Below are 27,972 nucleotides of genomic sequence, written 5' to 3'. Positions count from 1 at the left end.
CATCCATCTCTATGCAAGGGGATGTGGGATGGAGGTAAGGGGGGTGGGTGTGGGGGGTGGTTGATCGGTGGGACTGCAGCTTTTAGAAACAGACACAGGAGGAGAGGGCTTTCATTCTCAGCCCAAAGCTCCGCTCAGGCACAGCCCATTCCGGAGGAGAGGGGGACGCACCGCTCCATACACTCCGCCGTGTCCATGTTGTTGTCATCTCCACCCCTATATCTGATTGAACCAAGAAAAGGGGATTTTTTCTTTTCCAGTGGAGACGCGCAGCAACTCTTTCTGTTTTCCCCTATGATGTCCTAAAGGCAAACAGTGACTCGGTTTGAGCCAAATGTTGCTGTGGCTGGTGCGCTCTGCACACGCGTGGGTCATACTCTGCACCTGACAGGCTATTCTTCTGCAGACTTCTAAATTGACAGGACTTAGCATCGACCCCCAAGAAGTTGTTGGCCGCTGCAGTCCGCGGAGTCTGCCCACCTCCCTGACGGACTGTTTTGGTACCAAAAACAAGAAGCTTGTTGCCGTTTTTTTCTCACTCTAAAGCTGCATCACCAAGGCGAAACGGCGACCTCAGTCGATTACCTTTCTTTCCTTTGCTATCCCATGGATATTCACTGCAAAGCAGACCCCTTCTCGGCGATGCACCGTGAGTATGCTGGATTAGTTTGGAAAACAAAACCCGCCTGTAGTGTTGATGCGCGTCGTGCGCATCCTCACAGCTTTACTGAAAAATGTAGCTAAAAAAAACACAACTAAAATGGATTTGTGTTCGTTTGTTTTGTTGTAATCGAAGTGTTGTTAATTTTTTTCTTACCTTTTCTTAATCACAAGTATTTTTAATCTAAGGATTTTAAATTTTGGCTTTAAACGATTTATTACACGTAAAAATAAAACTTAAAACTCATTCAACTCATTGTATTATTTTTGTCTTTAAACTATAAAAAGTTATTACAGAAAGCTAATCAAGATGTCTAATCTACATACACACAAAATAGTCGTACATTTTTATTGTATTCTTTTTTTTCCTATTTTACCGGAAACCTCAAAGGTTTCCAGAAAAAAGTTCAAACAGTTTTTGTCACATCTTCTCCAAATTGCATGAGCGGCTCAATTTGAATACAAAGCTTTTATTACCCGAGCAATGACATGGTCCTGCAGGAAGCGAGGACGGTGCTGTGTGTAAATGAACGTAAAGTCTTCGTGTTATTATAGGAATAAACAAGCCCGACTTTAAATTGAACAAAATGAACAAAGGAGAAGTTTTTTTTTTCATGCATCTGTAGGGATCCCTTCATGTTTTCCCTCCATATGATATGCGTAAAGAAGACCCGCGCTGTACCTAAATTATTTATCCGCCCTCATTCGCACAATCCGCGTTTGTAATATGAGTTATCAAAGCTTATTTTAATTATTTACAATAATTGTTGCGAGGAAAATTAAACAGGTGGAAACCCAATAGTTGCGACATGTGTTAGGCTGCAGGGGAAGAGATGCTCCAGGAAAATGTTGGCTAAGAAGGACAAAAAGTAGGAACAATAATAATCAATGTATTTTCTCATTATTATTATTATTATTATTATTATTATTATTATTATTATTATTATTATTACATGACTTTTTAGCATTTTGGATACAAAATGTTTCTGTGCGCATGGGCAGAAATGTAAGGTTCCGCTGATGCCGTGTATTGTTCCTCTGCAGGTATGTAATGTTATATCTCCCGGTGTTGCTGTTGTATCCCACGCAGGGCACGGCGGTGTGAACCAGCTCGGCGGGGTGTTTGTGAACGGCAGGCCCCTCCCGGACGTGGTGAGGCAGCGGATCGTGGAGCTTGCCCACCAGGGCGTCCGGCCCTGCGACATCTCCAGACAGCTACGGGTCAGTCACGGCTGTGTCAGCAAAATCCTCGGCAGGTAAAAGGGGGGATTCACTTCCAACACGGCCCTATGTGTGTGTCAAACATCAATCTTCTCCAGCTGCTGTACTTTACGCGCACCCTGCTCGATTTCAGTCATCGCAGATTTAGGAAGGACTTTTCTTTTCTCCTCTTTTTTTTATTTTTATTTTGTCTGAAACGCAGCAGTTTTACGCACGAGATGCTCCATCCATCCCTTGGAGCTTCACTCAATCAGAAATAAAGGAAAAACATTTAAAAAATCGACAATCTATTTTAAATTCTAAAATAAAATAAGACATAATATATTAAGAGAAAGGTAAATGCTAAATAAAATAAAATAAGAAGAGCAGAGTATGTTTATCATCACAAACAGTTGGGGGGGAAAATGCTTTTAATATTTTATTAAAAATTATTTAAACTTTATAATTCCTCAGAGCCCAAATGTTGTGAGATAATATTCTGGCCTATTTTTTTCCAGCTATCAGAAGGCATTTCAGAGGTATTTCATTTCACACACACTGAATGTTTGTCACTAACATTTATATAAACTATCACGGTGGCATGTAGATCATGGAGATGAGGTGTAAAACTGTGCTCTTCTGCTCAGTGTGTCCTTTGTTCTATCATGTTTGGATTTTAATGAGGGTGCATTGCATCTCCCTAAAATTCCGTTTTGTTCCGCCTTCCAGCTGACACTCATAGAACAGTTAATAGATAAACGCCGCCATCGCATTTGTTGGTGATTCTCGGTGGTTAAGTGTGGGTCCGGGAGGTCGATGTCTCGGCACAAACGTCGCAGCTTCCTCACTAATTATCGCAGGGCTGCTTTGATTGTTGGGTAAAAGAGGGATCCCTTCAGGAACGCTGTCTCTGTCCCCGTGCAGGTACTATGAAACCGGCAGTATTAAACCCGGGGTCATCGGTGGCTCCAAACCAAAGGTTGCGACCCCAAAAGTGGTGGATAAAATAGCAGAGTACAAGCGCCAAAACCCCACTATGTTCGCCTGGGAAATAAGGGACCGACTACTGGCTGAGGGCGTCTGCGACAACGACACCGTTCCAAGCGTTTCATCCATCAACAGGTACGTGGAAATTACTTATTTTGTTATTTTATCATGGCGTTACAAATTGCTCCAAAAGAGGGGAAAATTCCTCTCAGATTAAACAAATTCATGCACATTAAAAGGAAACACATAAAAGATACAAATAAAAAAAGGATGGAATAACAAAGCATACACCGTAACTGAAATCCTTCATTTTCTCACATGAGACGCGCCTCCAACTGCAGCAGAGCCTCTCAGAGGGTGGTCTGCCGTGCGCAATTCAATCCGCCGCGCGGCCCTCCGAGGCTGGGGCCACGAGCAGCCACATCTGTCTCGATAAAAACCGATCAATACCGCGTAACCAGATCCAGAAGCAAAAGGAAATACCCAACAAAGTCGTTCGATCCGCAAACCACTCTGGGACGGGGAGGCGAGGCGTCTTTATTGCCAATTGAGGTGTTTTCCAACACAAAGGTGTCACATGCTGGCTGTGTAATTAAGGAAATTATTATTATTATTATTATTATTATTATTATTATTATTATTATTATTATTATTATTATTATTATTATTAGGTTAATCTTTGGGCTTGGACGAGATAAACAGACAGTTTGCACTTTTTAAAAATGTTTTACAGGAATTTAGTCATAACTGCAGGCACCCACCTTCACCTTTTCTCATGAATGGAGGCAGCAGAGTATACGCAGAGGGGGGAGGGGGTTAAAAAAAGAGTCCTGGTTGTGCCTTGCAGTGATGAACTTTGGTTAGGAGGCACTGTTCCAGAGAGCTGGTCATCAGCATTATATTTTAATGAGCTGAAGAGAGTCTCATAACACTTCCAGTTAAATGCAAAAACCAGGGGAACTTCAGTATTTAATCATCATTTCTAATTATTTGTTTTAATAATAATAATAATAATAATAATAAAAGTAATTCCATATAAATTATAATAAATATGAAATTAAAAATATTTTAACAGTTTTGAAAAGTATATTTGTTGTGCATAAAACCAGGTAAAAATTCAATATTTTTCCATTTTATGCGTTATTAAAAAATAGTAAAAACTATTTTTTGTGTAAAAGTGTTAGAAACAAACTGAATCCACATATCAATTAAGGTAAATAATTAACATCAGACTTTAAATTGATGCAAAAGTCTGCACATTCTTTCTTTTCTTAAAGCGTCACACAATTAGATCATCGTTTGCATTAAAATCCAAATTTAAAAATGTAACATTTACCTCAAAGTTTGTTTGTTTTTTTGTAAGTGTGTGATGAAATATTTTTTGTTGTTTCTGCCAAAGAGAATATTAGAAAAAGTGTGTAAAAGGAGGAGAGGAAGTAATGAACAAAGGGAGAAAGGGACAGCAGACACCTGGTGGTCTCTTTGCTAAAAGAGCTGCTCTGTTGATCTAACAGTTTGGCTTTAAATACATTTTCCCCGCATTAATTATTAAAGATTCCACAGAGGGTTGCACCTTATTTTGTTGTTGCAGAAAGGTGTCCCCCCTGACTGTATAATGCCCAGTGGTTAAAGCTATACCCACGAGCCGCTTTCAATTATATTGATCAACATTTTAATAATTCTTTAGGGATGAACATATCTTCACAAGAGCCAAAGTCGTTAACTCACCCATCCAGATTGCTTATTCAATATCAACAACAGCCTCGAAGCGACATCCTTGAGTTTACGAGACTCCCTCAAGTCATGAGGTCAGATAACAGTTGTGGGGAGATGTTAAAAAAATACATTCAAATAAAATATTGATGTTTGTCTCAGAGAGGAGGGCTCTTGCCTTTGTTGCCCTGCCTGAAGCGCAGAGTAAGGAGGACACATGAAATAGTGAGGAGAACTAAAAGAGTCTGATGTGCATTTTCCCCCCCTGAGGAGGTGAACCCAACAGCCGCCTGACTCCGAACTGATAGCTTGCTCCCGATGCTCATGTCGATGCCGGTCGCCTCATCTGCAGTCTGTAAAAGTCCGTTCTTGTCACCTCCCCTTGAGTAAAAGGGCTCCCATGTAGGACATATGTCAGCTTACACACTCAAAAAAAGGAAATTACCAGCCAATTAAGTTAACGAAAAAGTAACTTGTCATTTCAACCAGAAAATGTTATGTTTGTAAATGTTACGTGAATGAATCATGTCGATTGTACATAAAAATAATCCATTTAAAAGTTACTAATTTCAATCACGTTGATCCAACATGATACCATTAAATTGGATGCATTAGTAATCGCAAGGAATTGTGGGATACCATTTTCTTTGTCTATCTGGGCAGATTGGGGTCTAAGTGTGAGTTTTTGTCCATGGGTTTTATTGTCTAGCTGTTTTACTCTGTTTTAACTAGTGATTTAAACTGTTGTGTTTATTTTTTTTTGCACCATGAGTTAAAGTTTGGTAGAGGATGAAGACCAACCCCCTTGTGTGGCAAACTGTTAATGTTCCAATACTTAACACAGAGTTCGCGGTAATTGAGCTCCTGTCTTGTGATGGACTTTGCTGGGTAATTCATGTCTTTGATGTGAAAATTAAAAGACCCATTGGTTGTAACTTTGGAACAACATATCAATTACAGATGAATAAATAAAATTAAAGAAATAAAAAGAAATTCAAATTAAATAAACTTAATTTACTTAGGTGACCAATTGAAGTGATTCAATTAAATTGGATCAACTTTTTTCTTTTTAGAGTGAGCAACAATATCAATTTAAAGTTGGGTGCAACTGCTCTATTTAAATTGAATCAACTTAAATTTATTAGTTTGAACCTAAATACATTAAGTTGACCCAACATAAATACATTAAGTTGAGCCAACCTAAATAAATTAAGTAGGACCAACATGATTCATTTTTGTTCAAGTAACGCAATCTAATCATGTGGAAATCCTTTCCATAATTTTTTTATGTTCATTCAAAGTGAACGTTTTTTGAGTGCAGTGCTGCCTGTTAATCAATGATCTCATGTTCTGTCAATCTAAAGATTACCATAGTCAGGGCTTAATATACGGCAATTATGTCGCATAAAAGCAAAAGCAGGATGTCATCCTATTAGCACTTTGCTTTGTCAAAACTTATTCTTGAAATTGCATTTAAAATATACACACACACACACACACACATATATATACACATACATGTATCACGCTAATCTGTTTACACTGCCCTTATTTGTTTCTTTCTACGGCTATCGGGGATTCTGGTTCAAACTCCTACATAGTTGATAATATTGCTTTCCTGTTACATGGATATAGATCATCAATAGAATTTGCGCTTTCATCTTTGTTCTAATTAATGTGACCCCTGTTTGTTCTCCTTAAGAAGCAAAATAAAATACAAAAACTAAAAAAAACATTGAGAGGAAACAGGAAGAAAAAGAGTTTTCAAAGATAAGTTTGTGAAGTACAGTAAATAAGGTAGAACACTCTGGACAGTGCAGACGTCAGAAAAGAGAAAAAGAGGATAAATAAAAGATTGGCTTTGAGAGATGGAGGGAGAAGGAGCGCACTGGGAGAAAAGAAGGAGCAGAAGAGAGAGATTATTAGAGTTGGCCAGGTAGAGCCAGTGAAGCCGATCATTGAGGTGAATTGATGTGATTTCATGCTTTGTTTGCAAGATCATTCAGACCAAAGTGCAATGAAGACTTTCCCACCACATCACATCTTACTGGCACGGAGACTTTATCATATTTCTAACCTCAGAATCCAGCTAGATTGAATCCACAATCTCATGGGGCACCCCCTATTCAGCTGCATACAGCAGCAGAGAGATTGCCCTTAAAGCCCAAAGATTGGCTATTTGTGAGAGGGTGCCTGAGTATGAGGATACAAGTGCCCAAACGATGGAGCACTTGTACATGCACAGGCGTAAGTGGACGTGACGTGCCATGCTTAAGCGTCAAGGGTCTGCTGGGTTGGTTTGTAATCTCGACGCTCTGGGAGCAGTATTGATTGATCCTTGTCTGTTGTTCACTTTATCAGGATTATCCGCACCAAAGTCCAGCAGCAATTCCACCCATCTCCTGATGGATCTGTCACGCCGCTCTCCACACCCGGCCATACCATAGGTGAGCTCAAACGAGGATGCAGCCAAACGAGTCATAATGAGAGCACCAAAAGCGAAGTACAGTCACTCGTCTATGAACCCCCACACACACTCTAACCTCAGCTTTTTTTCCGTCAGTGCCCAGCACAGCCTCCCCTCCTGTGACCAGTGCCTCCAACGATCCCGTTGGATCCTATTCCATCAACGGCATTTTGGGCATCCCCCGGTCCAACGGCGAGAAGAGGAAACGAGACGATGGTATGACACAAATGTCTTTGCTCCCCGTCTTTTTAATTCTCCTCATCACTCGTCTTGTATTTTTTTTTCTTGTGTGCAAAGAAGTTGGCATTTATGACAGCGCTGCAGCCAAGAGTGTTTCTGTGTGTTGTCTCCTGTGACTTGTTATGGTATATATCAGGCAGGGTGAGTGTTGAGAAAATGCCTTGCCTTACAGTTTACCATACAGATACTCCAAGAGAGCTGCATCTCTATTTGATGCCCAGATCTATTTTTGATATCTTATATAGCTGTCATACAACTCTAATCCCCCTTTGGTAAGCCAGAGTTTAGCTGCTCTAGTTGTAACAAAAAAGTCTTCTGTACAGGTCAATCATGATACAATTTGTTGACAAGACGCTTTATAATCAGCATTGTCTGAAAATGCAGGGACAAGTTCATTTAATTTTATTTTATTTGCAGCTTTGCACTAACCTGAAAGGAAAAAGTGTTTTAAACATAAAAAAGTCAAGGTCTTCTTACAGCAAAACACAAAAGTGTAGCTGGCAAGCAAAACCAACCACACACAGTCAAAGATTATGCGGAGGGCTATCCGGTCCAAACCTGAATGTCTCATTCCAAGGCAGAGCAGAAACTGGACACACGCTGCCTGAGGGCTAATAGATAATCGGTTGTGCAAACAATTGGCTTTTTAATACCTGTGAATTAACATGTCCCTAGTGTAGGTCTGAACAGGTGTAGAAACAGACCGGTGGAGGAAAGAGAAGGGGCTGAGCCTGCGTGCCTTTTGTGTGTGTGCATGTCTTTGTGTGTACGCACATGTGAAGTTTATGTGCTATGAGCTGGCTGATGGGATGTCATGGTTGAATATGATCTCAAAGAGCATTCATCAAAACAGGCCACTTCCTTCTTTTATGTTTCTGTCTCTTTAGTTCTCTGGAGTGGCAACCACTTGGATGGAAGGAAAATAGGACATTGTAAGTTGAAAGCTAGACAACCTTTTCTATTACTTTGGTTAATCAGACTACAAGTACTCTACTTTCACCTGCTGTTTTTTGCTCCTACAGGGTTACGAACACAATGAAAACAAACAAAAAACAATTAAAATTACCATGGAAAATACTTGTTTTCATAAAATCATATTTACTTTGAACAAGATTGTGATTGGTTTGCAGATTTTATTAGATAAAGATTTACTTGAATAATAGAAAAAGTAATAACTTAAATTTACACTTAAAACAAATCTTTACTTTTCTGTTGATATATCTGCAAAGTTGATTCATTTTTTTTTTTTTCAATCAAACAATATGATTTCCTTTTTTTTCATTCAGGAATTTGCTGTTTAAACCTGAATCACAGATGCCAGCTAAAGGGTTAACATGTCTCATTTTCAACAAATGACTCACTCGTAATCAGCTACAGTATAACTGAAAGCTTCATATGATTGTGCAAGCACCGTGAAAGCCTGACCAGGATTTTTTTTTTGTAATATCGCCTTGTAGTGTCCTTGCACTGCTTATGTTGTGATGACTGTGGCGTGTGCTCCTGATGACTGAAGTCAGTGGTTGCCCTTTCAGGAAGAAAAAGGTCCCCATTACTGCAGGGCTGTAGAGATAATGTAGTGTGACACGCGTTATGTACACCAGGTCCCCATAAGACGGGCCTCAGGGACGTAGGTGCTATAAGAACTATTAATCTGTCCTTGTCATGTAGTATGGCAAATTAAAAGTAGCAAGTTACCCTGGATGTGAAAATGGGAGGAGAAACAGGAGATACAGGAGAAACGGTATAGGAAAAAAGAGAAAAGGGGGTTTATGAGCATAAGGAGGGATAAAGCAGCCTCAGTGAGACTTGAATAAGAATTAGTTTTAGGGCTGACTCACTTTGGCATAGAGCTGCACCTTTCTTTATGTGTTCGTATGGGACTCTGTGGCTTTAGCTACTCTCCACATAGTGAACACAGTGACATTTAAAAAGAATTAGCGAGTCTGCAGAGGAAAGCTATTAATTCACAAATTAATACCCCCCTTTCCTATCTTGGATGTGCAAGCTATCGAAAAGACAAAAGAAATAGCCTTAAGGGGAGTCGCAGTCCTATCTGTGGAGAGATTGGTTTGCATGTCTGCAAGCAGTGATACCAATTATGCCAGCCCTGGGAGAACGCGCTTCTAATACCCCCCCTCCCCTTCCTCAACCCCTCTTCCACCAACATCACCTCAAACACCACCACTCCAACTCCATCAATAGCCAGAATTATGTGTGTTTTCCATTACAGGAAATAGAAAGTTTCCCCTGCCAAATACATTAACAGTGGCATTGGGAAATTAAACAATTGTACAGCATGTTGCTATTTAAATCTGTGCTGGAAACCAAAAGAAAAATACCAACAAAAACAGAATGAAAAAGGCTTTGTTGACATTTCTGGACCCAACGTGTAAAGTAAACCCGAAGCCTTTTGTTAATTTTCTATGAAAAGTACTTGCTGTAATTTTCCCTTGCCGGCAGAAGCTTCCTGTAAGTTCAGTGTTCTTCCAGTGTGCAATGACAGGTTACCCCTGACCTTGCTGCTGAATGAAGTTGGGTTGATGTGACCTAACAGAATGCTTTCTCTCATTGCTTTACTAAGTCCTGGATGGAGCTCCGGGGAGGACAGGCAGCAGGGAGCAGTGGTGATAAATTAGATGGAGAAAGCAAAGGTCATAACTTGTGAGTTTAGCGTGGGTGTGGGATGAGTGTAGAAGGAGCTGATGAGTGTGTGAGACGGCCGAAAGAAATATGACCTCGCAGGCTGTTCATTCATAACACAAAAGAAAGATCATAGGCAACCGCCAAAATCGTATCAACCTCAGTCAATAGCACAAGAAAAATAAAACGAATGCAGTAGATGTTTTGATTTGTTCGCATTTTATATTTGGCCCCTTTACGAGATTGTCCAGAGTGGATCTTTGAACACACATGACCCACTGGCGGAGTTTAAATCAGTTAGTGTATGGAATTGAACCTGGGTTTGCACTGGTTGGCTAGTCAAGCCACGCCATGACAATGAGTCAATAGAGGATCTCTTTAGAAAATAAATGCATCCAGAGCGACACAGAAAAATTGGAATCATGAGTGCAGTGATGGCCCTGATGGGGTGTGTATGTGAGAGAAAAACCCAGGTTTGTGAGGGGCCACAGAGCGGAACATAGAGACAAGAAGCTGTTAGGACCCTGACAGTAGAGAAGGCACAAACGGTCCACATTACACCCCAGCCTGTCCTCTTTCTCCTCTCTTCTCCTCAAGATCACATTTATCCTTTTATTGTCCCTCCACCTAATCTATCTTGAGGCTGAAACATTTGCATCAAGCATGGCTGTTTGAGACCCCACATATACAAAATACAATGAGACCAGTCGCAGAAATGTCGAGAGGGAAGTCACGCAGAAGAGAGGAATCATGTCAGAGAAAAGTCAATTACGGGCAATGCAGAGAGCTAATGGAGCGATACTCAGCTTGAGGAGGGAGAGAAGGGTTGAGAAAAGGAGGGATATGTTAATTGCATTTCCACAAATACACACCACATCATAGATGAGAATGGAGTCATATTAGAGAGGTAGAGGGTGTCAAAATCTCCTTATTAGCAAGACATTTCCCCCCTTAATTTACTCATAAAAAGGCTGTTTTCTCTAAGCAAATGAATTAAACTTGTTTAAAACATTACACGCTTTATGGCAGTAGTCTCATTGGAATTCTTCAATTTAATAAACATTTACATTTAGAGTTTTAAATAGCAAATTTGCTCAATACCAGATTATATTGATGTTATTTGCCTACAAACTAGATCTGAATGGGATAGCTTTCATTTATTTATTAGAAACTTTCTGCCCTGGTCTAAGAAATGAAAGAAAGTCACGTAAGATCCAGAAGTTGGCAGGGAAAGTAAACATCAGAAGAGCGTCGCCATGCCTGCTGTCAGTCGACACACTGGTTGGTGGTGCTAAATCAAATTAATAAAGCTCTTAAACACGCCACAACATAACAGGATCTTAACAGCTAAGGCAGTGTTGCTCTCTCTCCTCCCCCACCCCCTACCCACCTCTCCTTTCCGCTTCAGAGATTTCATAAATATAGCCAGCTTACAGGGAAGGAGTTTTCACCCTCTGGGTACACCAGTTTGTTTGTGCTCCCTCCCTCTTTCTCTCTTCCCTCCCCAGGCTCAACGGCCTTTTTAAAAGCATCAACAAATGATCCACAATTTGCGATAGCATCATTTCACCTATCAGTGCAGGACAAATACGTAAACGGTTGACTCAAAAGACTCTGATCCAGGGAGCACCACATATCATTGATTTACGGAGTGCGCCAGGCAATGCGTTGGAATTCATTTGCCTTTCAAACAAGCCTTCTCCTCTTGTCTACTCTGAGTTATCTTATCACAAGAACAGGGGAGATGAAAGCAGCACATTAAGTGCCACCATGCCACAACAGGATGCGAACATCCCCCTTAGAGACAAAGGAAAAGACGAAAGCTTTTGATGCCATTGTGGTCTGTTTTGCAATAGTTACTCTTATTGCTTTAAGTGTGTGAGCATGTTTGTGTATGAACAAGTGGGGGTATCACACTGATGGATCGAGCACCTCCCCTTACCCCCTTTTTAAAAACAAAGGAATATCAAGTTTTGGACAAAATTTCAAGATGACACATGGAATTTCTGGACCCAATAAGGTCAAAAAGAATTTCAATATGCTGATCAAAGACAGTATGTAGCAGAAATAACAGGTGGGATTGACACCATGGGAGATTCTTGTTTTTATCTCCTGGCACACTGGTGTTAAAAGAAAGAGACACAGTCAGCTGGTGCTTTGGGAGCGATAAGAGAATACCTGCTGAGACACTGGAAGAGATTGAAGGAACACTAGGAAAACGAAACCAGCCAGTCAATGAGACGCACGCACACACAGACTGACAGTCAGGCTTCACACTCCACCTGACACACCGACTGTCAGAGGATGAATCTGATTTATCGCAGCTGTCTCGTGATGTATGTGAGACATGGAGCTCTAATAGTAAATTCTGAAAGTAGATGATTTCAAAGTAGATGATTTAAAGGCCAATTCTACAATTTTTGGCCACAAATTTTAAATATATCCTTATAAAAAATCCTTATTACAAAAAAGGCTTTAAAGTGATGAAACCAGGAAAGGATGACTCAATAAACAAAAACGATTAATCTACACTGCAAGAAAATGGGAAAAGACCACTAATCTAAAAAAGAAAATCCATGGAAATTAGTAAAATTATCTGTCCATGCAGCAAGGGAATTTTACATCAAAAGAAATCTTATCAGAAAACTAGAAACAAGTAGTTCCATACATGCATTCAATTGGGAAAATTAAGCTAAAAGAGCTAGCTGTTACAGAACTACTTGAAATTGAATTTTATACAGCCAAACAATTCCTTCTTTTGTTAGTTCTGAGCTAATGGTTTGTATTTTTGAGTTATAACCTAATAACAGTGACAAAAAACTGTCACTCATTTTAAAACAAGATGTTGACAAAATGAGAATATTATTTTTAATACAAGTTGGCCCAATCTAATAAACCCTCATATAATCTAACCCTTTTTCTCTAGAACACAAATCTAAATCTAAATGTGTCAACATTTGTTGAACAACCTCCTTAAATTTCAACCAAAAATTACAGTGCAATTTAAGTTTTGTTTGTTTAGTCTTAAATCATGTTTTTCTGTTTTCTGTGGTGTGGAGCATAATGATTTTTACTCATTTTATTTAGGTTTTAAATCTTTGCAAATAGTTTGCATTGAAGAATATTAATGTAACATGGAAATGTACGTTTTTCTATTTAGATCAGTTAATTTTAGGCTCTATGCTTTTGAGTGGAATTTGTCTCTGCAATGATTCCTTAGGAATCCACCAAAATGTGTCCTGCTTTTCTACTGTCAGGTCAGAGGGCTTCATTAACTGTGTGAGGAGAATTTAAGCATTGCCCTCTGTTGTGAATGCCAAATGCTATTGATTAGGCTTGCCTCTTCTCTGAGAGACTGATACGATGTAGATAATGACTGAATCTTCCTCTATCAGAGACAACAACAAAGTTTCATACTGAAACAATACTAAAGTTTCATCTTTTTTCCACTGTAACCAATCAATAAAGCTGGAAAACAAAACAAAAAAACGATAGCTTTGTTTACTTTCATGAGAAAACAGATTTTTGTAGGAAAAGTAAAGCATTACTTCACAAAAGTTGAAGCCAGTATAAGGTATTTTATCAAATCTACCTAAACTCTTCTCCCTCCCAGTTTTACTCCTTCATTCCATTCTCTCCAAGGATCTATTTCTTGGTATGAATGGAGTTCATCCTCTGGCCTCAGCCATTGAAAAAAGGTCAAGCAGTCGAGCAGAATGGCAATAACGCCCCTGAAATGGTACCATCAGTGGAACATGATTGATCAATTGAATTCCATAGCACAGAAAAATGTGGGATTAAGTAGAGTATTATACGCACAATGAGTTGAGGCATGATGTTCATTCCAAGTTCATTTCGCCTCCCTCCTCTGCGAGCAGATCAGGCAATCAATAGCGGCCTTGCATATCATATATCACCGCTGGCTCGCCCAGGAGAGAACATAATCTGCTGCAAATTTAGAATGACAGATTTGTACGGGAGCTAAAGCCCTCATCCGCTGTTGGTGGTGGCGCAGTATAAAGAGGAAAAGAGGGGGTTGGTGGGAGGGAGCCAGAGAAGTGGAGGCTGCTGGACTTCTGTCTGGAGGTTTCAGCCCTAGGTTTCTTTTTTTTTTCAGTTTTCAGGACGTGATGAGTGAGCAGAAGGAGAACCGCAGTGGTAGGCTCCATGGTAGAGCTGATGGGGTCAGAGATCAGAGGAGCGAGCGAAGCATGGTTCTTATTTGTGTATATAGGGTGTGAGGAAATGCATACGTCGCCCTCATCACCCCATTCTCATTCGACCTGAGCTCCATCCCCACTCCATTCTGCTTTCCCAAAGACAGATAATATGTGGTGGATGGAAAGGGATAAAGAGAGACAGAGAAAAGGGGAGGGCAGTATGTTCAGGATGAAAATACTTCAGTTAAACAATGGCCCTCCATTTCCCTCAGTCAGAATGAGATAGTCTGTGTGTAATCGTTGGCCCTATTTCTTCTCCTGAAATGCTTTCTCTCCCTTACATTTATTTGCACTGAAAATAATCCATCAACTACCTATTGCATGATGGCCGTGCTTATGGTGGCTCTGGCTAAAGGTTGGGAATGCAGCTGAAATGAATGTACACTTATACCAATAAGCAAAAGGCTTAGATTTGATTTTGGCTCTCAGTAAATCTACAACCTTTCTAAAATGTCCTTCAATTTGCTGGAGTCATATCCTGATGCAGATTGTTGTCCTTCTTTTCTCCCTCCTCTTCTATTATATCTAGATGGCTCGGATGGTTCGGGACCAGGCAGCGACTCTCAGGGAAGCGTTGAAAGTTTAAGGAAGCACCTGCGAGCAGACGCCTTCACCCAGCAACAGCTGGAGGCCCTGGACCGTGTGTTCGAAAGGCCATCTTACCCGGACGTCTTCCCCACTTCGGAACACATCAAACCTGAACAGGTTCGGAACACAGACTTTTTTAAAGGCATTGAATTTTTTGATATGGAATCCCATCTAAGCATGTTTATTTTTTGGTTGTATTTTTTGAAAGATTAAAGAATTTGACAGTTTTGGCACATTCTACTGCATGCAGTCCATAAGCAAGATTCACAGTGTCCCTAATCAATTGTATGTAAACTGATGATGGGAAAGATTGAGGAGCATTTTAAACATAGATTTTTCTGTTTTTCGTTTTTATAAAACTTGAATGAATTAATACGTTTGATTATAAATGACCAAAATTAGGGGTGTAATGATTAATCAATTAGTCAATGAAATTATTCATATTTCCATGATCCAACCAGATCAATCTGTCTCAGGCAAGTTGTTAATAAACTCAAACCATACCGTAATAAAATTGTTTCAACGTTAAATAATTAAATAATAATATATATTGGAAAATACCATTTGGACTGAGGCTTGGTAGATTTATTTTCCTACAATAAGGTTCCATTTGTACTGTTTTTATGTGAAAAAACAACAGTGGGCTTATCTTTATTAAACTACAATTTGAATTAATTTGCTATTATTTATTATTTACTTAATTGTTTGTACACATTTAATTTACACTTTATCATCTTGCAAGAAATACAAAGAATCTTGAAAATCTCTCCCAAATATTTCAGTACCCAAATATTTATCTCTGAATCACACTGGTGGAATCTTTGGTTAAAGATGTCCTGGATCATTTTTAGGTCAGTGAATTGGAATGTTTAAAATAAACCAATATCGACTATGAATTGTATCAAAATATTCGTTACACCCCTTCAAGACATCCTGATATGTGTTAGTAAAAATAAAGTACATTCTTTATCAAAGCATGTCCTCCTAGTTTCCAGAATTGAATCCAACACTTGCATTTACAAGTTTTGCACACAAAAGTCTGTTCCTAAAAACAACATATCATATCTAGCTCCTGAAAACTCCTGAATGTGCAGAACCTTGTTCAAGGAACAAAGGCTTTGCTGGCCAGAAGGTCTTGAGAGGCAAATTGTGACAAAAAAGCTCTATTTAACTTCTTGCTCAAGACTGCCTGAAAGTCTACAACTTATCACAGAGGATAACCTTTATTTACATTCATTAAACTGTTAAACAACCAGAGACCGTTAATTTTGCATTGGAACTCTACATGGGTACCCATGAAGCCTTTGCAGTGCCCTAATTGAGTTCATTTTCATCTCTGCGCGATCGCAGGGAATTACAGCGGCGATAAATCAGAGGGACAGCCCCTCAGCCTGCTTTACAGCCCCTAATGCAGCTAATTACCAAAGTGATTTCTACGGCAAGATCAATACCAAAACGAATTGGAAATGACTTGCAATCACAAAGAGTGGAGGAGAAGGTATTAAAAAGGCAAGGGGAGAGCTAAAGGAAGGGGCAGAAAAACGCCATCAGAATGGTCCAGAAAAATCAGTTTTAATTTAATGTAATATTAATCAGGCAGCCTTCCACTCTTTCCATGCACCTCCTTTCTACTGCCAGCTTCCAACACCCCCTCCTTTTCCTAAACTGCCGAAAAGGTGGCATATTAGGCTATTAGAGGATTGTCTGCTGTCTGCGTTGGAGCATTAAAAAACCATTTTGAAGAGGCCAACCTGAATAGGCCTCATCCCTCCCACACTTCTGGCAGCCATGTGGTCAGGTCATTCAGGTCCCTCTGTGCTTGCCACTCGCCCTCCGCCCAGTCCTGCCCAGCCCTACCCACAGCCCATCTGCATGACAAAATGGCTCTTGTGCTGTTGAGGCCCAGCGGAATAGAGAGGAACATCCAGCCTAGTGCCAAGGAACAGTTGTAAGCAGACAATTAGAGTTTATCTGGGATAGAGGCAGACAAGTCTGGGGTCACCAGCTCGCCCCTATGGGACCCCAACCTATTGAGACAAACAGATGCACACATGCACTCTGACACAAACACTCACAGACGCAAATGTGTGCACACACACTTATCCTTTCAAAGACGAACTGGGTCAGGAAATGTCATCTCATTAACAAACAGGATTCCCCACAACTGCACACAGATTCTGAACAAGGGATTAAAGTGAATCAATGCTACAGATCTGCACAAAAATGTTTTTGAGTGTCAAAGTGCAAAATCAAAGACAGTTGGAATAACAAAAGATGGTTAACAGTTCAAGAAAAGCCTTAAAATGTCATTCAAAATACAAACAAAATTGTGAAACAATCTGACTAATTGTAAAAATCTGTGTCCACTTTTGACAAAATGCACAAAGTCAGATTTTTTTTAAGGTTGTAGTCTTCGTAAACACACACACATCCGATGGCACACACACCACATGTCTCTCCTGTAACAAAGCCCTGAATGTCTTCTCCCTTGACTGGTCACAGGGATGACTGCAGTGGAGCACAAAGAGCCAGCTGACACCCCGTCCTTTCACTCCTCTCCCAAGCCCTCTCTCATCCCTCTCTCCCTCTCGACATTCTCTTCAGACAAGCCCTAATGCTTGCATACATCATCGCAGGGCCACCGAGTGGGGACTGAGTTGATGTTCTCAGAGTTCACAGAAAAAACACTGAAGAAAAAAAAAGTCAGAGGATCAGATTAATGTAAAAATCTAAGCCAGACTGTTTCCTTAGAGCTGCAGTTCTTATGTCTTTTTCGTTATAAGGGTTAAATTAGGGAACTGGGTGGGTAGAGGGAGGGGTGCTAAATTTGTCTTAATATCCTGTTTTCTTTGTGTGTATTTCTTTTTAAACACTCTGCCTTTTAATGTGTATTTTATTTGCTTTTATTTAAAGCGCTTTGTGTTTCAACTGAATGAAAGCCGCCATACAAATAATAAAGTTTGAAAAATATTTGTCGCAACAATTGGCAAATTTGGAGTCTAAGACAAGCTTACATGGAGAGTTTGAGTTATTGCAATAAAATGATCTGATCTGTTGGAATGTGATAAAGAAGGTTGTGTGGCCTCCTGCTCATGAAGTGTTTCTTCACAGGCAAACGAGTACTCACTTCCATCGCTGAACGCCGGCCTGGAAGACGTGAAGCCGAGCCTCTCCACCAGCGCCAGCTCAGACCTCGCCTCCAGCGTCTCCCAGAGCTACTCTGTTGTGACAGGTACAATCTCATCCATGCAACATTGACTTCTCAAGAATTGCACACAGCTGCATCAGTCCAAGACATCTGCACCAAGGTGGTTAAACTCAGTCAATGAGGAAAAACTGTAGTTACAATTTTCTGTAGAAAACTTCTAGAAAATTCCTCCTTTTTTGCCATTAATCCTCCTTCCTAATTCCAAAAAATCAATTGCAAAATAAACACTTTCAAGCCCTTTCTAATAATCCAACAGCATAATCACCTTAAGTTACCAACAAATTTTTATTTAAAGAATGTATTGCAAAACAAAAGAAAGGTATATGCCACTTTCTAAAGGGGTGGGTCTTCTGAACAAAAAAAACGTTTTCAAGTGTTTTTTTTTTCAGGCACTCCACATTTATTTCTAAGTGACAGACTGAGGCGATAGACCATCTGAGCCCATTAAATCCTACAGGTCTTTCACACACAACTCCTAACTGGCCACTGTGCTGGCCTAGATTGGCTCACTAACAGATTGACTGGGAGCACTTCTCATAAAAGACAGCTGCTGTACTTGCCACTGCACGACGCTGTCATCAAAGCCTATCATAGTTTGCTGATTGACAGCGACTGGAGCTTCACAGTGACTAGCTGGTTCTTGCTGCAAAAAACATTAAATGCAAGAAAGCCAAGAAAAATATGACATTACCTATTTTTTATTGTCAAATTTTGTCATTTATATGTCTGTGCTACTAAGAGTCAATAAAGGGTGCAGGTGCAGTGCAGTTATACTGTTTTGGAATTCATAAACTTTGCTGCACAGTTTTTTTTTAATATTATTTATATTGTTTTTTTATTATTTATATGCTGTCCAGGTTGATGGACACCGGGTTAATTGAAATATTCGTCTCTGTTGGGGATTTTTTTCCCCCAGGTGAATTTAGCTTTTCTGGCCAGTACACTGACTCCAGACGAATATGCCTAACTTTTATTAAAAGTCCCATAATTATGCAGTGGGAATCAACGTCAATAAAAGTATCCAGTGTGTGTGAGACAGACAGAGAGAAGGAGAGAGTAAGGTAAGACGAAGACAGCGTGATTGAAAATGGCATATGATCCCTGCAGTCCAGCCTCAACCGAGAGCTACGGGAATAGAAAGACCCCTTTTTCATGCCTCAATATGTGGGAGGTATCTTTTCTGCAGAAAGTTGGGCCTCAGGAGTAGAAAGGTGTGTTTTTGTCTTTTATGCTGGACTCCTCCTATGAAAGTGGTCTCGCTCTAGGGAACACGCTCATGGCAGGTGGCCTTCAAGGCACCTGGAGGCCTGGGGTCTAGGAAGCATGTGAGGGCCAACATTTGAATTAAAGAAGATGCAGACTAACTAAACTTTTCATAAAGTTTAATATTTAACGATCACTTTAAATGAGGATCTGAATGTAAACAAAAGTGAACTTGCGGTAATATCCAGTAAACTTTTATTACTTAAAGTATGCAAAGTAATGCATGAGGCAGAGTGTAGGTTGTTAGTGCATAATATTATTTTCTCTGCCATTAGCAAACCCTGTAAATAGGAATGCATGCCAAGCCTGAAAAACAGCTAAATTACCTTCCTCACTTAGGCTGGGATCCAATTATCAATAAATTATGCTCTCATACTGGATGGAGCCACAAGATTATATTCATTCTTTAAATGTTTTTTTGCTCCCAATTAAAATTCATGCAGTTATTGATCTTGTTGATTTTTATGTCCTGAAATTTGCATAATCTATTAAAGATGAATGATTAATGAAGTGCCCAGTTTTGCATTCCAGGGGCTCTAGCGAACGCAAAGTCGGCCATCTTTTGTATCGTCTGTTGTAGTTCTCTCCTAATGTGTGAAAGAGACCCTTTCTGGGTAGGGGATGGGTGCCTGTTATCAAAGACCTATTTAGTGCATTATAATACAGCACTGGGATTTAATGTTAATAGTAAAAAATATTAATTAATATGTAAAGATAAATTGATATTTATGCTTGCTTTGTTTTTTGCTTGCGTGTTGGTGCTTTGGCAATCATACTCCTAACATTATATTGTTTTGAGTAAATTTGCTTTTTATGTGTAAGAATTTTTCTTTTAATGGTTCCCACATTGTTTCCTTTTTTTAATAGGGCAAAAACCTGCTGAGGATAGTGTTAAATGCTGGGCTTGATTGTTCCCAGCATAGCACTATAGCCAGATGTAATTGGGCACATTCTTTGCCCAGTATATTCTGCCCTGCAAAGAGGGGATGATTGTTCACTGTCTTTATTTCTCAGTTGCTTTTTTGTGAATGAAAAAATAACAAATCTCCCAACTCTTATTTTGTATTTGCTAGCTTGCCCGGCTTCTTCTGCTGAATGTTAAAAAATTAAGTGATGGCCAATCCTGTGTTGTGCAGCTTGAAGACAATCATCTCATCTTATCTCATCTCATCTCATCTCAGTAAATGCCCGGAGCTCCGCACTTTGAATTAATTCTGCACCCCCTTTCCTCCCCAAAGCTCCCACTAACCTTTGAACACACATTTGATAATGAACGATTCTAAAACCATGAATGGGGAATTGTGCTCTGTAAATATTCTCACTCGTTCATAATTAGGAGCAACCTTTGGCTATTGCTCTTCTGTTTCCTTTCGTGTAGGTTTTTATGACTTAACACAGCAACCGATGTAGGTAAATAAAAGCATATGTTTAAGTGCAACAGTAGGAAAAATTTTGATGTCCAGATACTCCTCAGGAGATGACTTTTCATTGACACAGCACAAGGAAAGTTTTACTTTGACAATACAGAGAAAACAACTGTATGTCAACCTTTCAAAACAATAGTTCTACCATTAAATTCACCAAAGTTCCTCCGTGCGCATTTAAAAGTGAAACGCTCACTTGAGAGTCTCTGTTTGCTGCTATATCTGGAAACATCATTCCTAGGATTGCTGCAGGTTCTTAACGGTCCATTTCTATGGTTGATGGGGTCTGTAGATGTGGTATCTGTGGTGGAGCACAGACAGATGCTGGAGAACTCTATACCACCTCCTTTCTCCCAGAGATGTGTTTGCAGGGGAAAAAGGTCCCTGTGGACCCTGAGTTTATCTTCTATCTCCATCATCAGGGCCTCTGATTTGACAGGCTCCCTTTTCCCGGGCGCTGCCTCGTCTCCAGGACAATAAGCAACACCATATCTGATTAGTTTCAGAGTTCAGTGGTCTTGAACGCAGCATTTGTATCAGTTGCTGTTACGCTGTAACCACTGTCTGTTTGACAACGGTTGCCCGGGGGTTGAAAAAAACAGAAGCTCACAGTAGATATGCAGGAAATCTCATATACGGTGTAAACAACTTGGAGCACACATCAAAACAAGATAACACAGTATATCTAAAGGAACAACATTCACTTACGTGAAAGCTGAACACAACCACAAATTTTCAATGCCCAAATTCTGATGTGACGCTTGTAATACAAATTGTCCCAAATTAATGAGGTCGCATCATTTCTAATATTTCATTTAAAGGAGCAGAGACTTTAGAGGCTTTACTATGTTAAATGTCAAATGTTTTGGAGCTAGAAGAGCTTAGATATGTTCCAAAAAAGTGTGTGCATCCGTCTTGCACTTGACAGTTTTTACTTCAAAATTTAAAAGACGATTAATAGTATTGCCTCTATCCTAGAGATCCAATCCAACATTTGCTTATTTTGTTAAATTGAATGAGATCCAAATTGTTTTTCATTTTTTAAAACAAAAATTTTATAAAAACACAACTGCCAATTTGGTAGATGAGTGAATTATCCAACTTTTACTTAAATTAAACTTGTAATTTTGTGTGACTTTGATTCATTAATTTAATGAAACCCAGATTTCCTTTTTATTTCCCTTAAAGCCTTTAGAGGAAATTTGACCTCAGCCAACAGGCAGGAAAAAGCCAGAGACAGATCTGACATTTACGGCACACGTTCAAGACTAAGATAAAACAGAAGATGCCTCAACCCATCAGACAAATTAGATCAGAGTTCTGCACTGTCGACAGGCCGAATGTTATTCGTTGAAGTGAATTTATTGCGAGAAGGCAGCGGTGAGATTATGTTGTTTGTTTTCTCAAAACCTTCGGGAAATTTTGTATGCATTTGAGCTTGATTGATCAGGCGCAGTGTGTTGTTACAGCATCCACTGGTCTATGTTTCCACTTAGTTGAATGAATCACTTCTGGATGCATATAAGATTATTATTATGAGCTAAGTAAATGAACAAATCAAGCTCTAAAGACTGCTTTTCTGTTCAGTATTCATATAACATTTTGGGTTTTTTAGTTTCAGAAGGATATCGAGGTAAAATATAGAGTCAAATTTGTTGTTTGCTGCTTTTTTTTTAGATGTAGGATCATTTTCATTACGATTTTCAGTCTAATGATGAATGGAAAGACTTTCGTTTTCTCTTTTCTACATTGTAGGATATAAATTTCTTCTGTTCGTTTATCATGGGTCAAGTATAGATCAACTGAAGCTGATCCATTCAAACATTCATGCGTGTGACTGATATATGCATGTTCAGGATGTGTGCTCATTGTATGTTTGCATCCATTTAAATTTTATTTCCTATTTTTCCCTTTTATATGTGTGTTCCACCTGCCAGACTCTCACCCATCATACCCACCTTCCATGTGTGTAAAGCGGGAGCCCCATGAGGCATCTTTTGCCCCCTTCACCCCATCCTCTGTTGGGGATTCTTCTCTAGCTGACGTCTTGCCCCACCAGCCCAGCCTTTCTGTAGATGCTTCTACCCCCAGCTACCTTGCCTATGCCCACGGCCCCTGCTACAGCCAGTATGCCAGCCAGCCCTTTATAGCAGGTACAATTTTACCTATAAGGCCCCATAACCAGAAGTAAATTAATCAGTCGGAGCGGATTTACCTTTGTGCTTATTCATAAGCATCAAGGACTTCTCTGTTGAACATCCAACAAAGCCGCCGCCTCTCATGCTGCGCCGTTGCTCTGCTATTTTGTACACAGAAGCCAAACTGACTGTTTGGCCCTCATTAACAGAGGCTGCTATCCTCCCCTTCCCACCATGCTTTTCTCTGCATTTGACCCCTTGCTCGTCTCTAGGGTTAACAATGGACCTTCCAGTCCTTCCAGCCTCGTGACAGGCTCAAGGTCTGGGGGATGGTTGTGGCAGGGATGCGGGGCTGATGCTGATGATTCATACCTCCCAAGTTTTGTGTGCCCCCTCATCCAGCCAGGCCAATGCTGTCGCTGGTAATTAGAGGTCTGAATGTGGAGCAGTGAGCAGAAAGAGCCCTCATTGGCCGGATGCTGCTGTCAGTTTGCTGGATACAAGCACAACGCTAATGTGTCTTTGCATTTTCTGAATGGATTGCGTCTCCGCAGCTAATAAATGCACAACAAAACACATGCAAAATAACCTGTGGGAATAAATGTTGATAAAGACCTCCCAACAACTCTCAACCTGCTGGACTCCTGCAGTCCCAGAAGAAGCATGTGAATGTCAGCATTTTTACATCAGTATTTAATCATTTAAGGTCTTTTTTCCTTTAGTCTATCAAAAGCTGGCATTGTGATGTTGTGCTTTTTTTAACCAATTATAGTGTGTGTTTTTCACATGTCCTTGCAATCAGATGGATGATTGACACCAAAAAAAACGTGCCATAACACAAACAAAACTATGTTTTCTAAGGATAAAGGTGGTGCCTCACTTGAAATAAATATAATAGTATTTCACAAATGGTGTTGGTATGAAGTCTTTTTTCGAAAAATATATATTTAAGAATAATTTATCCACTCTTATTATATTTTGAGACAGAACTTATATTATTTTTCTATTAGATTTGTTGTGACACAAAACGTATCTAATAAATGAAAGTAAAATGTTCACAGACAAAGTTTCATACTTGTTTCCCTTTTTATATTACAAAAAAACAAAATCCACTCATGACAAATGGCTTTGGATGTAAAACAAATTTTTGCATTCTTTCAAATAATTCCTTTTTTTACAGGCTTATAAGAGACAAAAACGGCTGCTGAGGGCAGTGATGTGAAATCAGATTTAAGGGTTACAAAGTCCCATGACTAAACAGTATTGTAGATCTAACGCTGGCTGCGAATCAGTAATGACTAAAGTAGAAAGGCATACATATCATTGTTTGTGCCTTCAAGCAAATTAAACAAAGCCGTCTTTGTACCTGCAGGTCGAGACATGGCCAGCACCACCTTACCTGGCTACCCGCCTCACGTCCCCCCAACAGGACAAGGCAGCTACCCCACCTCCACACTGGCAGGAATGGTTCCTGGTGAGTAATGCTACTTTTTGCCACTTTTTTCTCACCGCATAAACATCATGGAGTCACCTTCATGTATGTAAAAAAGGAAGCAGATCAACCAAAACTCATCAAAAGAAACAGAGTACAGTGATGGGGAGGAAACCTTGAAGTGTTGGACTCAAGCAGGCTCATTATTACTTTGTAAGACTGCGGTTAGCATCTGTGGATGAGGACATTAGATGAACTCGATAGGCGATCATCGCAATCAGTGGCCATGAGATAGGACAGTTCCTCTCAGTTACACTCCAGCTCCCAGCGCTCATTACCCTTGCCGTGTCCACACAGCGCACTCTCACCAGCGCCATCGATAGACACTGCTTTTGCTCCTCTCCTCGCCTCCCCGGACACCCAGGGCTGCAGAGCGTATCTCTTTCCCCTCTACTTAACCTGCAGTTCAGGTTCACAGCAAACAGTTAAGGGTCAAAACACAGAGGCGTGGAGAGCCTGTAAATATTTAAATCACTATCTCTCTCAGGGATGAGCTCAAGTTACACAACTAGCAGTGAGGATGCCATCCCTGCCAGCATGTAGATCTGTCCTACAAACTGGTGAAGACACAGTTTTCCTTAGAGAATATTCTCCAAATGTACCACCTAGACTGTTGATGGAAATGCTGATCCAGAATAACTACAGTCAGTTAGACAAAGCACCAAAAACACCTTTTTATTGGTGTGGTTGTGTAAAGAAAATTAACAAAAGCACAGATTTAATCTAAAAGAACGTAATTCAAACAACTTCAATGATCCCTCCTCCTGTGGCACGAAGCTGTTTGATCTAAAAAACTAAAATGTCTTTAAGACATTTTGATGTTGTGCAAGATAACCTAATAATACAAAGAAAAGTACTTATTTTGAATGTTGATACTTCATTTATTTAGCTGAAGTAATGACATTTCTTGTCTTTTCAATCTACAGGAGGGGACTTTTCTGGAAACCCTTACTCCCATCCACAGTACACGACTTATAACGAAGCTTGGCGTTTCAGTAATCCAGCGTTACTAAGTAAGTACAAACCTGAGTACTCTTTTTTGTTGTCTTTTATGTAATTGGATATGCTCTAAAATGCCCCAAAATCGATATTCAAACACAGGCTGGGGATCTAACCAGTTATTGTCTTACATAATGTCTGACTTCGTGTTTTCCAACGGCTCGCTCTTCTGTTAACTTTCAGGTTCCCCTTATTATTATAGTGCCGCATCCCGTGGCTCCGCACCTCCCGCTGCTGCCACTGCCTACGACCGCCACTAGTTACCCCGGAGACCAGCTGAAACTGCAGGGCCACAGCTTCGGCCTCCATATTGTCCCCGTCTGAGAAACACCAAGGTGGAAGGGGAGCAAGGTGGATTCCCAAATGAAATCCAGTCATCTTTTTTGATGTGGAGGAGGGATGGGCAAAGTCGGCGCCGTTTTATCCAGCATCAGCGTTAAACATTTTAGGTCAGCGGGGCCCACGTGCGTGTGGAGCTCACCTGTCAGGCAACAGACAATTCCAGAATGACTTTAAGAGATTATATAAATATATATCATAAAATATAAACTGAACAAAACAGTGTGAAGACTACCATGTGGAAAATGTTGTGGGTTTTATTCTCATGTTTCTTTGTTGCTGTTGTTGTTATTTTATTCATGGATCCTCACATTCCTTTATGTTATGAACTGCAGTATTTTTCTGCTGGGAAGAAAAAAAAGTCAAAGGGAGATGTCAATGGTCCCACAGCTCGCTCATGTAATGACTGGAAATGCTTTTCTGTGTGTTTACCTCTGACATCTTCGGTGTCGCGGTGGCTCCACACTGCAGAAGAGGCTTTATTTTGGTGCTTTGACTACATCGTCTGCTTCCATTTCTCCTAGTCCCTCACAACATCAGCTAAACTTTGCTTGCCCTCCGACTTTACTTGACCCTGCACACCACGACACTCTGTGACAAACAATCATTTTACAAAACATTCAGTCATTTAAAAGGGGCGTATAAGAATTTTACTCACTTTTTTGTTGTTGTTTTCTTGTATTTTTAAGTAAAGATTTTATACTGAATTACTGTCACATTTCCCTGTCAAGTCCTTTGCTATGTTTTGCACTACAGTCTCAGCTTCTTTAGCCTTTTTTCCTGTACATTCACTGTAAGTTAAGTTGGACTGCATAAATATGTTTTCTGAGTACACTGGAAGCCATTGCTCTTCGGCTAAAATCCTTTTCAACACAACAACTCTTCATCATTCATACCACTAGATGCCTACAAACTTTAGAACGCTGTATGCAGGTGTGTAAACAGACTGTAAATTAGCTCCAATAATTGCCTTACAAATCTGTTTTGTCAAGCTAAATTCACACCTGTTTCGTGATATAAATGGCCTTTGAGGATGCATATTCACTTCCTTCCACTACTCTCCACAGAGGCTGAATGGAAACACTGATTCATTTAGGCATTTTCATTTTTTGTTTTGGAAAACATTTTATGAATGTACTCTTTCCTACATTTGCCAAAGAATTAGTTTGATATTTAATATTTTATTTACAGTATGTGTATGCATAACTAAAGCAGTATTATCATTTGAAAAAGTCAAGACTGAACATGTGTGTTGAAACGTTTCAGCAGGTGGACAACATGTCAAGCAAGACTGTGATTTGAGGGGGGGGGGGCATTTCTGTAACTCAATATAACAACTGCAACAAAGCGCTGCTTTATAGGATGATTTATGTATAATGTTTTTCTGTAAATATAATGTCACACACACACTGTCACAGTATCATAATAATATACCGGCCCCCTTTGTACATAAAGAGACTGAAAAAAAAAAACATGCATTACATTTGTGTCTTAATGTATTGTTGTGCTCTGAGGGAAGACACAACTGCTGGGCAACCTACGGCTAGATGCTAACATCACATAAGTTGTCTTCATCTTTTAATATCATGAGATTGTCATGATAATGTTTTATGTCACTATGCAATGAGTTTAATGGCTTTCTGTGTTTTGTTGTTGGACTCAGAATAACCGATCCCCATCCAGGACAGTGTGAAAGTTTAAAAAGAATGCGAAGAAGCCCACTGTTGTGAGTTTACTTTTTCAACCCTGTCTTAGCTCCTGAAAGTCATCTTAATGAGCATCAAAAGTCTTTGGCAACAATCAAAGAAGCTGTCCAGTTTGCTTTTTGTTGATGTTGTATTCATCATCCAAATGACCCATGCATCCAAACAGAAGCATATCATCTCCCGCTGCTCACTTTTCCTTATTTTACTCCGCTTCTTGTACAACTTTTGAGCAAACGACAAAGTTTTCACTTAATCTTCACAAGCTGATGGGTTACTTTAGGACCAGATGTCATTGTGAGGGCATCAGAAAGCAGAGAAACAGGAAGCTTGACTCTCCATGAGAGGCTACCCTGTAAAAATTGCACTTGGGATTTGCCTGCTTCTGTGTACTTGCAGACCCATGTGAACTACGTGGATTGGGGGGGGTGCGAGCGCTCAGGCACAGTCTTTGCTGTTGGAAGTGGAGCTGGACCATTGATGTAAAGATAAAAAAGTCATGAACATTGAAAGGATTTCTGATGAAAATGAAAGGAATGAAAAGGAAAGTCTTGTGGCCTCGAACATTGTTTTGTTTCAGTTTTGTTCCAATTCTTTTTTTGTGCACATGAGAAATAAATTCTTTTATATGTCTGTCATTGACTTGGTGTCCCCTCATTATCACACCCATAACAAATGATTTAGAAATCAG

General features: G+C 39.9%; 1 protein-coding gene across 8 annotated transcripts; it reads left to right on the top strand.

Moving 5' to 3' along the window:
• The first annotated feature begins 69 nt into the window (after positions 1-69).
• On the top strand, positions 70-27,916 carry pax2a (paired box 2a). Of its 8 annotated transcripts, none has more exons than XM_078931863.1 (12): positions 78-649; positions 1,751-1,916; positions 2,379-2,399; positions 2,785-2,982; positions 6,922-7,007; positions 7,124-7,243; positions 8,155-8,199; positions 14,657-14,832; positions 17,827-17,947; positions 24,121-24,222; positions 25,167-25,253; positions 25,442-27,286. In XM_078931863.1, the coding sequence occupies exons 1-12, from the start codon at positions 607-609 to the stop codon at positions 25,561-25,563; spliced, it is 1,287 nt and encodes a 428-aa protein (XP_078787989.1). In that variant the 5' UTR covers positions 78-606; the 3' UTR covers positions 25,564-27,286. The 8 variants fall into 8 exon arrangements, with proteins under 8 accessions (XP_023819283.1, XP_078787989.1, XP_023819281.1 ...); XM_078931865.1 differs by having other exon boundaries at positions 91-649; positions 25,423-27,916; XM_023963515.2 differs by lacking the exon at positions 2,379-2,399 and having other exon boundaries at positions 70-649; positions 25,423-27,916.
• Positions 27,917-27,972: the final 56 nt, after the last annotated feature.

The sequence above is a fragment of the Oryzias latipes genome, chromosome 15, assembly GCF_053564925.1.
Source record: "Oryzias latipes strain Hd-rR chromosome 15, Olatipes_Hd-rR_3.1".
In the NCBI taxonomy this organism is placed as follows: Eukaryota; Metazoa; Chordata; class Actinopteri; order Beloniformes; family Adrianichthyidae; genus Oryzias; species Oryzias latipes.
Note: the sequence above shows the minus strand (reverse complement) of the source record. Positions and strands in the feature narration are given on the sequence as shown.